This window comes from Varanus komodoensis, unplaced genomic scaffold (assembly GCF_004798865.1).
Source record: "Varanus komodoensis strain SLA01 unplaced genomic scaffold, ASM479886v1 scaffold74, whole genome shotgun sequence".
NCBI lineage: Eukaryota > Metazoa > Chordata > Lepidosauria > Squamata > Varanidae > Varanus > Varanus komodoensis.
The window spans coordinates 2,757,005-2,773,868 of NW_025336401.1; the positions used below are offsets into that span (position 1 = coordinate 2,757,005).

At 51.7% G+C, this 16,864-nt stretch overlaps 1 protein-coding gene across 1 annotated transcript in view; it reads right to left on the reverse strand.

Annotated features, from left to right (window-relative positions):
- GPC3 (glypican 3) overlaps nt 1–16,864 on the reverse strand; it is a 148,299-nt gene that overhangs the window by 118,014 nt on the left and 13,421 nt on the right. The window contains exon 3 of the mRNA XM_044452720.1: nt 12,178–12,339. Within this exon, the coding sequence (XP_044308655.1) occupies nt 12,178–12,339 (162 nt within the window). The remainder of the gene's footprint in view (nt 1–12,177; nt 12,340–16,864) is intronic.

Genomic DNA, 16,864 nt, shown 5'->3' on the forward strand with positions numbered 1-16,864 from the left:
GAGCCGTTCCCATCTTAAAATATTGCAAGTAGCAAGCTTCAGCTCTGAAGAATTCCTTCGACCCTTCCCAAAGCAGGGCTTGGCCTGCAGGCTGAATTTGCTGAGGGGCACCAGGATGATGGTCGGCCTCCAGGGGAAGGGAAACAACTATGACTAAAGGAGTGTAGCGTGTCATGTTTGCAGGACACGGAAACCCTTGGATCGGGACCAGGAGGACAGCAATGTTAGTTGACTACCACCAGAGTGATGATCAAAATTGTTGAGAAGAGCAAAGCAAAAACCAGTTCTGTTGCCCAACGCTAACATTTGGTCAAAATGGGAGACTCCTGAAATTTCTTACTGGACCTCTTTGACACTAAAACTTCGGATTCTCCTGCAGAGTAGCTACACAGCCATTCTTGCATCCCATCATCCCTTCTGAAATATCCGCTCCATAATGCAAGGGGTGATCAGGACTCCTCCCTGCCCCTTCTTTTTCTCTCCAGCAGATTTTGATAAAACTTGAGAAGCGCCGTCCTTCATCTGAGTTCCAAGCAGCATAAATCAAAGCTACCTTCCCTTTGAGGCGTGGGAATAGTGTTTGCCCAAGTGAAGAGCTGAATCCAAAGTGGAACGCATTTAGCCAGGGAGACTAGACTGTGCCTTGGGAAGGCTGCGCTCCCTCCTGCACTGGATAAATTATTAGACCAGCCAATGTTATTAAATCCGAACTCCACGCTTACGGTATCAGGAGATTTCAATGCACATCCGAGAAATGATAGTCTTACAGCTGACCATAAATTAAATCAAGAGGCAGAAAGCCCTTCCTTTTACTTGCAAAAAGAACCTTGGAGGGAGCCTGCTTCGATTCGGCTGCCTTTAGCCTTTCTGAGATTCTCTTTCAAATTAATCTTTTTATTCTGGACTAGCAGCATCGCTTCTCCAAGGACTCTGGCAGAATGGGGTTATTTCCCAGTGCTGCCACTCAAGGTCCTTTTAACTGGACATGGCCACGTACATTCCACCGTCTGCATGTAAAGGATGCCCTCGAACCATTTTATAATCTAAATTTAAGTTGGGAGGGGGTCAGACAGGAAAACAATGAAGAGAGTAGAAAAAGAGAACCTCTTAAAAGTCATATTCTCTTCTCTTGACCTCCAGTCAATACTACGGTACACCATTAACAAACGGGTGCAATAAAAAGAGTTAACAGAGCAACCTTTTTAAAAAGCTACTAATCATTGTCTATACTTCAGAAAATTTCTTTAAATGTAGGGATTTATAGTTTGGGAAATCGTCATTTAAGACAGATCTGCCTTTTAAAAAGCACAACAGAGCAGCACTTTGCTTCTGAAAGAATTTGGAACAGTTCCCCAAAACCATCCCTGACGACAGCCGTTTCCAAACAGCAACAGCGTGATCTGCGAGTCTTTGTCACACTACATTCAGTGTGCTCGCTTCCCATAAACACCACGCCGAAGTCTGGGATCAGCCCTGGCAGCTCACCCCCGGTATAAAAGCCCTCCCTTTTGAGGCTTCTCATGGGCCAAAGCTCTCTCCGCACCCAGGTACAACGCTCACCCAACTGGTTTTTCTTTCTGCAGGACCGTTCCGACCACTGGCCCAAGTACCACCCGTGGTCTCCCTTCTTCAGGCACCCTTCTGTGCGCACAAACTGTTCTGCCCGCCCGAATGCGGGACGTGGAGATTTCATTCAGCTTAGCCCACCATGTGCCCACTGGAGGGAAAACTCCTTGGAAATGACTTTGAGCACGACATCCATTATTCCCCATCCAACAAGAAAGGGCCAAAGAAAGCCACTCACTCACTCTTCCCACTAATATAAACATCTCTTTTAATGCAAATATAATAATGATTAACAAAGCTTGATACTGCTGAGCAAAGGAATGATCATGGTTCCTAATGAGACAGCTCTTGCTTCCTTACTTTTCACGGAAAATGCCAACGAGGCCATGAATGGCGAGTTTCCTGCTGCAAGGCAAACTGGGGCAGGTTTACTCTGAAGTCGCCCCCCTGAGTGCAGGGGGGGCTGCGCGCTTGCACACAATTTCAGAACGGACATTGCCAGGTGCAACTCTATGAAGGAAGTTGAGACAGGAAAAGTCCTGCAACTCGCTGGCTGAGGAAAGGGAGGAGTTAGTTGCAGGACTCTTCTGCCCAGTCACGCATAGGATCTCACCTTTAGCACTGGGATGCGGTGTATGCTGCATGCATGATGGGTTCCGGAGGAGGGAATGGCTATGTGGAGCAGAGTCTTCCGGTGCAGTGGGATGCGAGGTCAGCCGCTGGGACTGGGCAGCCAGGACAGCGACGGGAGGTCGGGCTGGCTCCTCCTAAGGAGAAGGACCTGGTTCCTCGACAGCTGCAAGGAACCCCAGCCTCACGTATTTCTGGAGCCAGTCAGCCAGCCAGGTGAGGCTGGAGCCACTGCAAGGCAAGGGATGGGAGAGATCCAGACGGAAAGGTGGCCATCCACGACCAAGCCCGGGGGCTTGGAGGAGGCCAATGCAGGATGAAGCACCTGCACGCTGCTGTGGCCGCGGAATCCCAGGCACACCGAAAATGCCTCGTGTGAGGAAGCCCCGGCTCTCACAACCCAGTCAGGACCCGGGAACTAAGGCTGCACAGCCCTCGGGCAGGCGTTGTGCCTAGCCGGCTTCTTGGACTGGCCCGCGCATGCTGCATTTACACAGCTACTTCAGAAGGGGCTCCCCTTTCTCATTAAGCCTCCGATTTTCTTCCCGGGGCCCCGTCTCTAAGGACCACGGAGGGGGAAATGCTCTGCAGTTCCCAAAGCAAGGACACGAGCCACAAAATGCAGCAGTTGACGGTCAAAGGGGAAGCCATCAATCCTTCGGGGGTGGGGGGGCATTTCCCACTGCATGTACACACATTTTAAAATTCAAGCTTTGGCCCAGCTAAACATTTATTAATTTATAATCCAGACCACATCCCTCCCGAACAGCAACAAAAGGAAAATGCACTGATTAAGCACACAGGTCACTGCGCTTTCACTGAAATTGATTCACAAGGCCGAAATTGATCCACAAAGCAAAGCAGAGGCGATGCCCCTCAAGCGGGCGCTTGCGCCTCGGCAGCCGAACAGAATCAATGCCAGCATTTTGGAAGGCCAGTCCAAGAATTTACACCAAGACAGACAGCTTAGTATGAGCAATTTAATTAATTGTTCAAGAAAATATAGTTTTTGTAAATGTTAGCAATAGATTGGGCACATTTTGTTGGACTGCTTTGATGGGATTAGAGCCGATGAGATTTTAGCTTTTTTTATGAATTGCGTTTAAATGTTGATGTCATATGCTAAACTTGGGGATTGACCCTGGGCACCCTTTCCTATCCCCGTTTCCTTTTGCACTGTTCCTTGTGAAAATAAATTTAAAGGGATTAGACATGCAATCAGTGCTGCATTTCCAAGGGACTGCACACGGCTGAGAGCCAGGCTAGGCTGAAATGGCATCGACACCAGACAGACTGCTGGAAAAGTATGCAGGGGATCGCGTGCCCCACTACAATTGCCACAAACCCAGCAGGTTTGGGGCCGGATGCCCCACTGCAGGGGGACAGGATATTCACACATGCACGCCTCAGCACTCAACATACTGGTTCACAAGAGCCCAGAATGTGGGTTTGGTAGGGGAGGTCACTGAAGTGTAGGCTGTTGCTGAATCACAGGCTGTTGTTCTCCGTGACTCATGGGTTATTGTTATGTGTGAACCAGGCAAGATGGTTTGACTATGTTCGCCCTTCTAATGGGTCTTTATCTTTAAACTGAGCTGGGACAGTCAAACAGGAATATCTTCAAATCAAGAATTTCTCTTCAAATGGAAGGCTGTTGGTAAAGTTGGGCACCTGGCCACTCGAGACACTGCACTCTGACCATCCAGCATGGCTGCAAGCCCAGCTTTACCTGGGACAGTCCTTGATGATCTTGCAGGTGTCCATCCTCAGTGGTTGGCACCTACAGGCGTGCAAAGAGCTGTGTATAAATTACAACTGTTTCTAAATTTACATCTATACAGAAAAATTATATACAGAAATGTGATGCAAATCAGCATCCTCCTTTCTGCTGATGTACTTCATCTTCTGGGAGGAGGCACAAGGGGCCAAACGCACAATTGCACCTAGTGTTCCTGCCGGGGTTGCCTGGGATGCCCCAGGAGTCTTCCAGCTTTCTAGCCTTGCTCTTCAATATCCTTCTGGGTGGAAATATGAGGAACTGGCCCATGGACCTTCTGCAAAAGGAGATTCCGGCACGAATCAGCGCTCCAGAACTGGTCTGCCGTTTCGGGTAGAGCCAATAACTGAGCAGCAGCAGAGCTACGGCAGAGCTGACACCCACAAAGTCCTTCTCCATCTTTCAGAACGTCTCAGCCCAAAAGGGCTGTCCCTCGTCGGGACCGAGAAAAGGAAGGGCTCCACACCGTGCATAGCTAAACGCTGACATTCACTTCCACAGGACGGAGCGAGGAAACACCAATTTGCAGGTTTCAAAAGGGGGCTAGGCAAATCCCTTGAGGAGAGCTATCTATTTACAGTCACTGCTGGGGAGCATGGGCATGAGGGAACACCAGCCACTGTAGGAGCAGCATGCTAGACTAGACAGACCCCTGGCCTGATCCAGTAATTATCCTTATGATTTTAATGAACAGTGTCTATCAGGCCCAATCCTGTTCCTCAGCTTTCCATCTGCAGCCGAAACACTCTGTTCTTGCCATGGCCTCCTTTACTCCATCCATCTTGTAGCTCCTTCACTCGGCCCGGCCCACACATGGTCCAAGCCACCATGGGTTCAGCAACCCAAGGGTAGCCCTTATGTGCAGACCGTGCCACTGGGCAAAGGCGCACGTGCGGGGGCTCTTCCAACCCTCCGCCTTGGTGCCCCAGCCCTGGGAGGCGACTCCTCTCTAAAGACACCGCCTCTTGGTCACAGGTGCTGCGTCCCGCTCCCCCAGAGCAGGATCCCCGCGAGAAAGCTTGCCTGGCTCCACCGCCCCCGTCTCGAGCCAGGCCAGTCTCGTGATGCTGACGGTAACCGCTCAGGCATTTCTGGACAGCTCACAATCCTTCCGGTATTTCAGGAATCCCCTGCAGACTTCTGATTAGAGAGGACTAGACAGAGCGCTCGCCTGTGTTCCCAGACGAGGCCAGGAAAGCCCAGCCCTCGCCTCTCTGGGAGATGCTGCAAGATAAACAGGCAGGCGCCAGGCGCCCCAGGGCCTGGTGCTTCCACTCTCCCTTGGCCCAAAGTGGCTGGCAAGATGCAGGGAGGTCAGAGGCCCCGGAAGGGAGGAAGGCCTGTGCGTGCTCAGCCACGTGCCCTCTCTGCTTACATGATCAAAATGCTATAAACCAGTCTCTCCGAGAAAGAGGCCATCCCATGCTTTTCAGAACAGAGTCGACCTTGCCAGGGTGGAAAACAGCTCCATGGGCAAAACTCCCCCCAAGATGGCCAGCCCTAATTCTCTGGGTTTTGGGAGGATTCCCAACTTCACACCTTCTGCCCCTGTTTTCTCTTAATCAAGCTTTGTTACAAGCAGCGACAGCTTTGAAGTGCCAATGTGGCGCAGACTTCGGAGTGCGAGGCTGGGACTTGGGAGATTGGGTTCCAGTCCCCATTGGGCCACAAAGCTGACTCTCAGCCTAACCTACCTCACAGGGTTGTTGTGAGGATAAAACTGAGAGGAAGAGGAGGAGTTTGTGAGCTGCCTTCAGCTCCCTGAAGGAAAAAAAGGTAGGATACAAATACAATGCAGTACTAATAATAAATGCTAGTATATTGAGTATTCCAGCTACATGCCACCTCGCCGGCCCACGATGGTCACTGCAGCCTTTCAACTGGCCCCCATTCAAAAAGTTTGAGGACCCCTGTCCCAAAGCAATGTGATACTTAACCATGGCTAAACATTACGACGTGGCTGTGAAAGCTGGACCATAAGGAAGGCTGAGCGCCGAAGAATTGAGGCCCTTGAACTGTGGTGCTGGAGGAGACTCCTGCGAGTCCCTTGGACCGCAAGGCGATCAAACCAGTCAGTCCTAGAGGAGATCGACCCTGACTGCTCTTTAGAAGGCCAGATGCTGAAGATGAAACTCAAATACTTTGGCCACCTAATGAGAAGGAAGGACTCCCTGGAGAAGACCCTGATGCAGGGCCCAACTGATGGCAAAAGAAGGAGGGGACGGCAGAGGATGAGGTGGCTGGATGGAGTCCCTGGGGAGGTGGGCGTGGGCTTGGGTGGACCGCGAGGGATGGTGGAGGCCAAGAGAGCCTGGAGGAAGGTTGTCCGTGGGTTGTGGTGGGTCGGGCACAACTTTGCGACTAAACAAACCAAACCAAAACATTGCGACTGCACTAAGCAAACATTCCTGAACAAGCACTGCAGTTTCCATGGGTTAATGGGAAGCGCCGGCTGCTCCCTCTCTCTTCACTTTACGCACAGAATAATATACCTTCATAATGTACCGTAAGATTGTAAATTGCTGGATTGATCTTGCATTACCTGGCAAGTGCCACGGCAGTGAGTAATGTTTCTGGGGCGACTCAGTTTGTCAGAGAGGACATGAAGACCAAGCATCCTGACAGCTTAATTGGCTCAGAAAGAGTTCATATCTCCGGTCTGAAAAGCATCATTGGCCTTTTTATCATTCCATCTTATCCACCTCTGGAAGCGCAGCAGATGATACTCGAGTGAAATGTTTCTTTTACATAAACCAGGCGCCTGTCCTTGACTTCGTGGCTGCCTCTCCGAGTCCCAGCACGCCTTCCCCTTCGCAGTGTTTACAGGCTGCATCTTCTCTGCATTTTAAACACTCCAGCGCAGTCAGAAAGAATTTATCTCCTTGCATAATCCCTCCCAGCCTGGAGACCACATACATCTGGAAAGCCCCGAGCTTGCACTGGGATGCTGAGGGCTGGAGGGGGGGACGGGGCATGAAGAGAAGCTGCATCGGTGGTGCTGAGGAGCATAAATTCCGCTTCAGAAGGTTACCTGACGTTTATGGCTACCTAGTGAAATCCCCCAAAACATAATTTGGCTATTTTATAGCATTAGGAGGGCAGTTGAAACGTGATAAGGCTTGAACTATCAAAGATAACTCTTGTCTCAGTAAGTAATTACAGAAGACAAGAGCTAACAGCTCAGGGAGAAGGGCTTGGGCTTGACGTTCAACCCTCAGCTGTGTGCAAAATTCACCGCATGCCCCCGTATACGGAACAGAGTTGTGGAAACCAGCATGCTACACAAATGTTATTCCTAATCTAAGAACAATTGTGCAATGCAATATAGACAGAACCAGGCACGGTTCTCCTGGTGTGCAGTTTCCCATCGGACTGCACCAAGCCAGAAGGCGGTTCTTAGCAGCTAGGAAACAGCGGCCTGGTCCCTGCCCCAGCTGAGGGCTGATCAGTGGCACAGTGGGGAAAGTGGGCAGATGCCTGGGGCCCTACAAGCCACACAGCTGCAGAGGGTCTGACCCACCCTGCCCCCCAAGCCACATTCCAGACCTTCCGGTCCTTCAGCACCAGCCTTCCCAAGCACTCTCCGTGCGCCTCCCCATGGCTGGCAAAGGGCAAATGCCCGTCCCCAGGACCAGCATGCATCCAATTCCAAACGCCTGTTTCTTGGGGTAAGGTGGGGGTTGTCTTCTAGTGGGAGGGTGCCTAATGCCCCCTGAAAATTGAGGGCATGGGACACCTCCATGGCCCCAGGAAAATCGTGGGACACCTCAATGCCCTGCCATGGCAAACCTCCAAGCTGGAGTGTCTTGGACTGGAGAGCTGGGGAGCGCCAGGCAGTAACAGAGCCTGTGCATCACAGGCTAAGGAAAGGAAAGGAGCAGCTTTGGGGAGACCAACCAGGGGGCCTCCTGGTGGCACACGGAAGAGTCACACAGCCCAGCCCACTCCTGCACGAACAAGGTGCGCAGGCTCTCCCATTGTGCCCTCCACCCAGCATGGCCAGTGCCCAGGAGCCCTGCAGGGTTCGGGCAGGGCCCCTTTCTCACTCCAGCTGGGAGATGACAGGAATCAAGCAGGAAGTGTCTGCATGCGAAGCAGGAGCCTGACGCTGGGCGAAGCTCCTTCAGGATTCCTCTTGGCCGGGCTTCCGGCTCTGCTCCTGCCTTGCAGATGCACCCTTCGCCCCAACTTTACAACATCCAGATCGACCGTTTGGCTCTGCGCCCTGCTCAGAGGAGCCCAGTAAAGCTTGCAGCAAAAGTCCTAAGTCCACCACGCTGCTTGTTGCAACTGAAACATCCGACAGAAGGCTGCCCAGCCATCGTGTGGATGCCTCTGCAACCAAGAGACTGCCTCCTCCCTGGAAGATGCTTCCCAACTCTGACTGCTCAGATGGCTAAGAAGTTTGTCCTGGTGTTCCCAAGCTGCCTGCCTGTAAATGAAGCCCATTATTTGGTGTCAACAGAGCCTTGACAGACAGCGAAGAGGTGACAACTCTCTTCTGAAGGTCCTTGGAAAAAGCTCGCATGCTGCTCCGCCCCACCGTCAGTCTTCTCTTCCTACGGATAAACAAACCCAGTGCTTTCCTCGCGGACTCCGTTTCTCCTCCTCTGGTCACCTCTGCTGCTCTTCTCCACACTTATTCCAAGTTATCCGAATGCTGCTTAAAGCTTGGTGCCCAGACCTGGACACAGGATCACTGGGAAGAGTAGAATGGCTCCCCCATGACGGGGAAACGGTTTCTCTGTTGCGGCAACCCAAAGTTGCATTTCCTGCTTTTTGGAACCACGTCACCTTCCTGACTCGTTCAGCTTGTGACAACAGCATGAACCTTTTCCCACGTATTATGCCCAGTCAGGAATCTCCACCCACGTCTTACTCCTGTGCATTTGATTTTGTTTTCCTAAATGAAGATCTTGGCATTTCTCCCTGAGAAATCACGGCTGTGCTAAAATGAAGGAATGCGCAAGAGCACGTGTCAGATTGACATATGCGATCGGAAGGCAAAACAGGCGCACCCCTGGCAAAACCTCTGCTTGAAAGAGAGTCCAGGCAAAGGCACGGACACATGCTCTTATTTTTGCCATCGTGCACCAGATGGGCTGCATTTGGAGTGGGAGGGCGCCTGCCTCACAGCCTTGCTTTCTCCTTGATGGATCTGGCAAATTGCTGAGGAAGCGCTTCCAATCCCAAGCGGGGAGAGATCGAGCGCAGGAGTTCAGCTACCGACCTGCATTCTGAAGACTGCTCTCTTACCACGACCACTTCTCCAGACCTTTGGAATTGCAGCCAGAAAGTCCTGCTCGGCTCCTAGCGGGACACAGCCAACCCTTCCTCCATCCTCACCCTTGCAAGGAAAAAGAGTTTCAAGGCAAGGGATGCTAGTTAAGCCTGGAGAGGTACCAGAGAAGTTCACTGGCAGTAGAAATGTCAAGCCTATCAGAAAATAAAAATCTAACGTAAACCAAGAGTTAAACACCCCAGAGAGCTTCTAGAAACCAAAAAGGCGTAAGAAAAATCACTGGGCAGCGGGAAGAGACTGGTGCCACTGGTGCTGATCAGTGTTTTGGAGGAGGCCATGACATGCCCACGCCTCAAGCCCAGGGACCAAGAACAAGCACCAGCAACTCAGTGGCCCAGCTTGGACAAGGAAACAATTGGTTAACCATGGGTTGTTTGAGAGCCAGCCAGCCAGCATGCAGGTTGCCTGCCGCTCGCCCACTTCTCCTCGAGCACTGGATAAGCCCAGGTTGTTCTCCATGGTTTCCAAACCCAGAAATCTAGGATGCTGGGAGAGGAACAACACAGTGTTATAAGCCAGAGTGTGTCCTTTGGGTCTAACCTGGGTTATATGAAGGAGCCCAGAGTTCCAGAGAACAACCCAGGGATACTGGTGATTTAGCTCCTGAACTGTGGGTTGTTTCATCAGGTCAGTTGTTTTCCCCTTCATGGCCCCATTAGCTGCTGCTCTTAGGAAGAAAAGAAGGAGCGATAAGGTTGTCTCTCTTTCTTAAAGAAGGAAATATTTTGGGAGACAGAACATGGATCTTTTATCTTGCAGACTTCCAACACAATCAAGTTCTTCTAAGGAAACCCAATAAAATGCAGCATTTTCATCACAACAAAATAAATAATTCAACCCCACTTTTAGCTGACTCTGAGACTGGAACTGGCCAGCTCATATTTGTGGCTGAGGTGTCTCTAAATCGATTAAAGGGAAGCGGACTGAAGCTTGCCATCTCGAGGCTGGCACTTCTTCCCCAGCGGAGGAGAGAGAGCAGGCCACATAAGTGTCAAAAAGCAAAGATGAAGGCCACCTCTCGCCCTGTCTGAGAAGTCACTGGGACTGGAGAGTGGATGAACGAACCCGGAATGACCACTCGCAGGTGTCTGGCTGCAACAGCAGGGGAAAAAGGCACCAAGCCAGTCTGTTCTGATGCGATCGGCCTGTGGTGCAGCCAGGCCGGGAGCTCAGGGTCCAGAGTCCCTCATCCACAGGCCCACCCAGAAAGTGACACACGATCAGGGCATTGCCAAAAATAATCAGCATCAGTTCATGGTCTGGCATAAAGTTATGTATTTATGTAGTGCCTGAGGGCAGCTGGTCCAGCAGACGCAGAATTACAGCTGCTCAATTTATCATTTTTACTTGAAAGTTCAATCATCCTTTTCCTGCAACAAAATGGTGCTTATTTCCAAGTAAATGTGTTTCATCTCAGAGCAGTTTCCTGTCGTCTGAGTTTAAAAAGCAAAACAGCGCCCGCTCGGAGCCCGGGGTGGCAGAGGGGGCTCGAAGCAGCAAGGGCAGCAGGCAGGAGGCGACACACAGGAGGCTAATGCTGACAATTGTGTGAGCAACAGCGCATAATAAACCCGCCAGTCTTTAAGGTGCCATGAGGTTCTGTGTTGTTTTTGCGCTAACCGATTAACACGCTACCTCTCTGGAGAATAACACTTAAAGCATCTTAGCACCATTCATGGTCCATGAGAACTTCACTCCTGCCTTTTCTAACAGTTGCCTTGCGTGCGTGAAGATGCTGATGAAATTCTGAGAAACGCGTTTCTTCGCAAGCGCCAGACGCTTGGTTTTCTGTCTGGCCAAACCAAGAGAAGGGCTGCAGTTCACATCCCGAAGGCCCCAGGCTCACTCCCCAGCATCATCTCCAGAAAAGCCTGGGCAGGTTTGTGCCTAGAAAGACACTCCTGCCGGCCTGTGCTGACAATTCTGGGCTGAAGGGACTGGGGAAGGACCCTTCCTGTGTGAGCATGACCATGCACTTAGCATGCTCAGGAGGAGGCAGGCATGGTGGTCCCAGATGAGGCAGCGAAGACCTTGCCGCCTTGACGAGGCGAACGCGCACTCCTAGAAATCCTCTATGGCGGGCAGAGAATGAAATATTCTACTGCAACTTTCCCCCCGTCCTTATTTCCATGGTATTTTTCCCCTGCAATAATGGAAGAGCCCAAGGGCCTACAACTCTAATAAGCTAATAAACTTTGCTAAGTGAGCACAGTAACAAGCACGCCTGGATGAGATCTTGGTAAATGCCAGGCGATTCCCCCTGATCTTTATCAGCAAAGAGGCTGATGCAATTTCAGCAGAAAGAAAATTAAATTTAGTGCAGAACAACATTGGACGAGAGTCGATCTGTCACTCAAGCAGCCCCTTCAGATGTCAGACGGAAAATACTGAAACGAGTTCTGAAGGGGCTGGGGGTGCTTTACATACGGGATTATGGCCAAAGTGAGGAATGCTGCCGCTCCGATGGAAGGATGCCCCAAAAGAGGCAGCCGACCAGTGCGGGAACTATTTGGGGGAGGTATGAGGGCAGGAAGCACCAGAGGCGGCAAGGCAATGCCGATCTAAACGAGTCGTATATGTCACCCCACCTATTTTCACAACACCCCTGCGAGGTCACATTAGGCCGAGAAGTAGGAAGTCAAAGTCATCCAGCAGAAAAGCCACGTTGCCAAAGCCTCGGGGACCGGCTTAAGAGCAACTGTAAACCTAAGATGTTTTGCACCTCTGTGCCCATAATCCATTACTATTGACTATGCTGGCCAGGGGCTGATGGGAACTGCGGTCCAAAACATCAGAGGGGCACTAGGGTACCCTACTGCAGGCAATACCGGCCCAGGTATTCAGGCGCGATTCCAACAGTAAAGCAGGAACTGGAACCCGGGTTTTCCACTCAGCCACCTACCTTGGAAGATAGCCGCATTCTGCATGATGAGGAACTTCAGCTCCGCGCTGGCGGACTGCAGCAGCCGCTCCATGTCGGACCTGGCCATGGCGTGGTACTTCTCCTCCATCTTCCTGGAGCAGCAAGTCGGGCCTTTGGGGATGCACACCTGCAAATCCGACCCTGCGTGAGCGAAAACAATTCATTAGCACGGCCCTCCAGGTGAAATGCGGCACAACGGAGCAGGCGTGCGTCTAAAACTAGCCCTGAATATGAGCAGAGACGTTCACTCCTGCACCACGTCCTGGAAGCTCTGCACTTGGTCCCACGACTGAAGCCGCTGTCCTTGCCTCATGGGGGACTTTTCAGAAGTACGAGTGCGGCCTCTACTCTGTGGCTGCAAACTCAGGCCATTTCTGCTCCCACAAACAGGAGCTGCCTGCTTGTTCAGTGGCAGGCACCTCCTTGGGATCTGGAAGGCTCCGGGTGCAATCCCTACTGACGGGACAGGAAACAGGCCTGGAAAGCCACTGCGGATGGAGGGAGAAAGGGCAGGATCCTGCACTCGTGCTTCCCAAAGAGAGGAAAGGGGCCAGGGCAGGATTTGCACCTTCTGAGCAACATCCTGCAGGTTAGGGGAAGTGCAGCGCAAGGAATCGTGTCTTCCCTCTGCCCAGCTCATCACCAAGCTCTTCCCACGCAGCGTTTGGCACCTACTTGGCTCCCGTGAACAAGCGTCACGGAGGTTGGAGGTTGAAGTGTCCCCAACAGGAGGCCATGGTGGTCCACCAAAGTGGCGCATCTGCGGAACGGGCAGTCCCTGGCCCCATTCACAGACCCCACGCAAATGGGGAAGCAGAGGGCCAGGTCACGCATCGTGATAAGGAGCAGGCAGCTGATTTTCTCTGCATGCCGTCAGGGTGGCAAAGGCACCTCCGACTTAAGGCAGCCCTTGGAACGAGAGCCCTCCAAAAGACGCCCGGCAGTCCCACTCTGCTCTTGTGAGCACAAAGCTGCGGCTGCCTTGCTTGAATCCGTCCAGCTCATTGAGCACCTTCCTCTGCCTTCAATGTTGCCTTTACAGGCCAAGTCAGAACTACAGGCTAATGGCGGGTTTTCAACCATAACCCAGGAAGAGAGAAGCCACAGTTTGCTGTTGGGATGGGAACTCTGGGTTGCTTGAACTCTGGACTGCCATGACATGAAAACCCAGAATGACGGGCCCTTACCAGGCTACTGAGGAGAGGGCGAGCAAGTGCAAGACAGAAAACCATCTGCAGCCAGTGGCCAAGCTTCATGGCACCACGAAGCCCTTTGGGATACACGGCGGAAGTGGACAGACACTGGAGGAAGCCAAGCTGCCCATCCCGTGGCAGACAAACCACGGGCAAACCCTGAACGTGGCAGGAACTGCTCTTCCAGGTTGTTGGCACATGACTTGGGTATGAAATTGCCTGCCCCAGTTTTATCACTTCTGTAGGTGTATTTCACCTCTTGGCATCGCAGGAAAATGTCAGATGTGCCACCGCTCAGTCCTTCACTCCATAAAAAGCACATTACAGAGAACAAGCAGAATATGAATGCCAAGTGGGAAATGATCTCCTCACTGCACAGGAACAAACAAGCCGGCAGAAGTTGCTCCACAGAGCGGAGAAAACACTTCTCTACTCCCACAATGATTTACACGATAAAACCATAACAAACATGAAACTACAAAAATAAAACAGTTGCAACATCAGAACAATCAAATAATAAAACAATGTAACTGCCCCATCACAGCAGAGACACCAAGTAATAATTAACATAACTGATGCAAAAACATCTTAAAAATCACAATTAAAAGTACCAAATTTACTACTTAAAATAGCAATAGAATTAAAAACGTTCAACCTAAAACAATCAGCAATTAAAATGCTCTTTAAATAAAAATGTCTTGACCTGATGCCAGAATGTATATAAAGCAGGTGCTTGGTGGACATCTGGAAAGCCAGCTCCATAAACGGGGGCCATGACTGAGAAGGCCCTGCCTCGGGTAGCCAACCTCCTAGTTTCCTTTAGAAACAGCTCCCAGAGCTCTGATGACAATCTGAGAGTCCAGCTAGGCTCAAACGGATGGAGACATTCCTCCAGATATTCAGGTCCTAAACAATATTGGGTTGGATGGACTAAGGGCCTAACTCAGAATATGGCAGCTTCCTGCAGGCCTGAATAGCTTTTACACTGAAAGTAAAATGCTGTGGTCATATTTTGCATCACATGTATAGGTCTGGTCACCCATTCAAGAATGGCTTTGCAGAAATGGAAGTGGCCGTGGAAGACACCACTGCAGACGGGAACGCAGCCAAGCTCAACACACCGGAGTCCTCCGAGTGGACGCAAGACAGAAAGCAGGGTGGGAAGATCCATTTCATACATTGCGAGGGGTGCGGCTGGGGGGCTGCTTCCTCTCCTCCAACCCCCAGCTGTGGAGACTGAGGATAAACACGAAGGAAATCCGTCCTTCCAGTGCTCTGTTTAGGGTGAGCTGCTCACTGCCAAGCGCCTGCGTCTGCAGAGCTACGCCCTCCCATCACCACTGACGCCTGCTTGCTCGCTGGACCAGCGGAGAACTGGGGAACAGGTAGACACCGGCATCTCCCGTTCCCCTTTCTCGGCACCACTACTGTCCAGGGCCCAGCGAGGGGCAGGTGGGGGGCAGGTGCAATGGGGAGAGGCGGAGCAACGCCAGGGCGTTCTCATCAGTGGCCCCGGCTGGCAGGTGGACCCTTAGCAGCTGCCTGACCAGATCTACCCTGTGTCAGCCCTGAGCAAGATGGAGAAGGAGCTAATGATTCAGAAGTCTCTAAGGGGGACCTGATACATTCAGCCAGGGGCCGACAGACTTCTTAGCCTCGGGGTGGGGGGGCGGTCTGCAGCAATGCACCCTCAAACATGGAAGATTTGATTTCGAGAGCAAGGGATGCTTGGTGACCACATGCCCTGCTTGTAAATACCCTGGAAGCATTTGGCCAGCCACTAGACGCTGGACGAGACAACTCCCTCACCATCGCAGGGCTTCCAACGTCCACTGGATGGCGAGCCATTGTTACAAGGAACTGAAATGCCGGGGAAGCCAGCCAGAACAGCTGCTGCGTCAGGAGACGAAGCTTCAGAGCAAGAGGGAGGGAGACGGGGAAGCGCAGAGGAGCAATGCTCCTTTAGCCCAGGGAAATGGCACGGATCCTTCCCACGCGGCCCCTTGCAAGAAGCACAAGCCACTCATGTGGCCGTACGTGCTGCACTGTGGCCGGCAGATTCGGGGTGAGGCCGACTGCTGGGACCAATACGAGTGGGAAGCGATGCCTGCCAAACGGGAGCGCACAGGAGCTGCCGAGGGCTGGATCCAACACTTGTGCTGCATCCGCCGGCACGGATCTCCCTCAGCCCGCATGGATTTCTGCTGGCCTCCTCTTAAAGCAGGAGTAGAGAAGCGGCGGTCCCCCAGAAGTTTTGGCCTGCCATTCCTACAACCCCCCTCGATGGACAAGGCTAGCTATCGCTGATGGGAGGCGCAGGCAAACACACCTGAATCGCCACACGCTGTCCACCCCAGATCTGCCTGCTTCGGCACCTGCCTGCCCCCCGCCCTCCCAGCCCCTCCATCATTCAGCTGCCGCATCCTCACAAAAAATACAAAAAAACATACATAAACAATAACAATATAACAATTTAAAAGAAAAAAAACATTTAAAACCCCCAGTGCATTCTCGGCTAATTTAAAATCCTAATAAATACAATAATTTAGCAATTAAAATAAGTTTTAAATAAAAAGGTCTTAGCCTGGCGCCGAAAAACAAATAATGACAGCGCCAGGAGGACCTCTCTGGGGAGCGCATTCCATAGGTATCAGGGAATTCCATCCCAGTCCTGCTTCTGCTCCAGGTTACAGCCTTTCCCTGGAGACCAGATGATCCAAAGGTTATTGTGGAAATTTAAAAAACCTTCCTGGTCAAGCAGGGAGACAATCAGACATTTCTGGTCAGCATTAGGAGGAGCTGGGGCTGATGGGAACCTGGCTCCACCAGCCAGCTGCAGATGGCTGGTCTCAGGTAGAAAGAGGAAGGGCCCTGCGCAGCAGGGAATCCACCTAAAGACATGTGCACGTCTTTGGGAGCATTTCAGGTACTGGGAGAGATCTCCAGGGATGACCACTGGCAGCTGAGAGATTGCGTTTGCTTAATGGTCCTTACCCTGAAGATCGCTTTACGCTCCATTCGATTCTTAGGGCAGGAGAGAGAAGGTTTGAGACGGGTGTTTCAAAGCCATTGCCTGTCTCAAAGCTTTGCTCAAGTAACGGAAGGAATCGCCCATTTATGCCAGGGACTGTCGCAACCGCTTTCAAGAGCATGGATTCTTTCCTTCGATTTTACTCCCCACCCTGGTTTGCTAACCACAGTTAGCGCTTACATCCATATATGCCCGGCCGCCCCTTGAGATCTGCGGGAGAGGCCCTTCTCCGGGAACCCTCCGTGAAAGAAATTAGGAGGGTAGGTACTCAGAGGAGGGCTTTCTCTGTGGTGGCGCCCAATCTATGGAATGCGCTCCCCAGAGAGGTCTGCCTGGCACCGTCATTATTTGTTTTTCGGCGCCAGGCGAAGACTTTTATTTAAGCGTCATTTTAATTGTTAACAATATTTGCTTATTTATCTGGCCAGGGCAACTTCTTTTA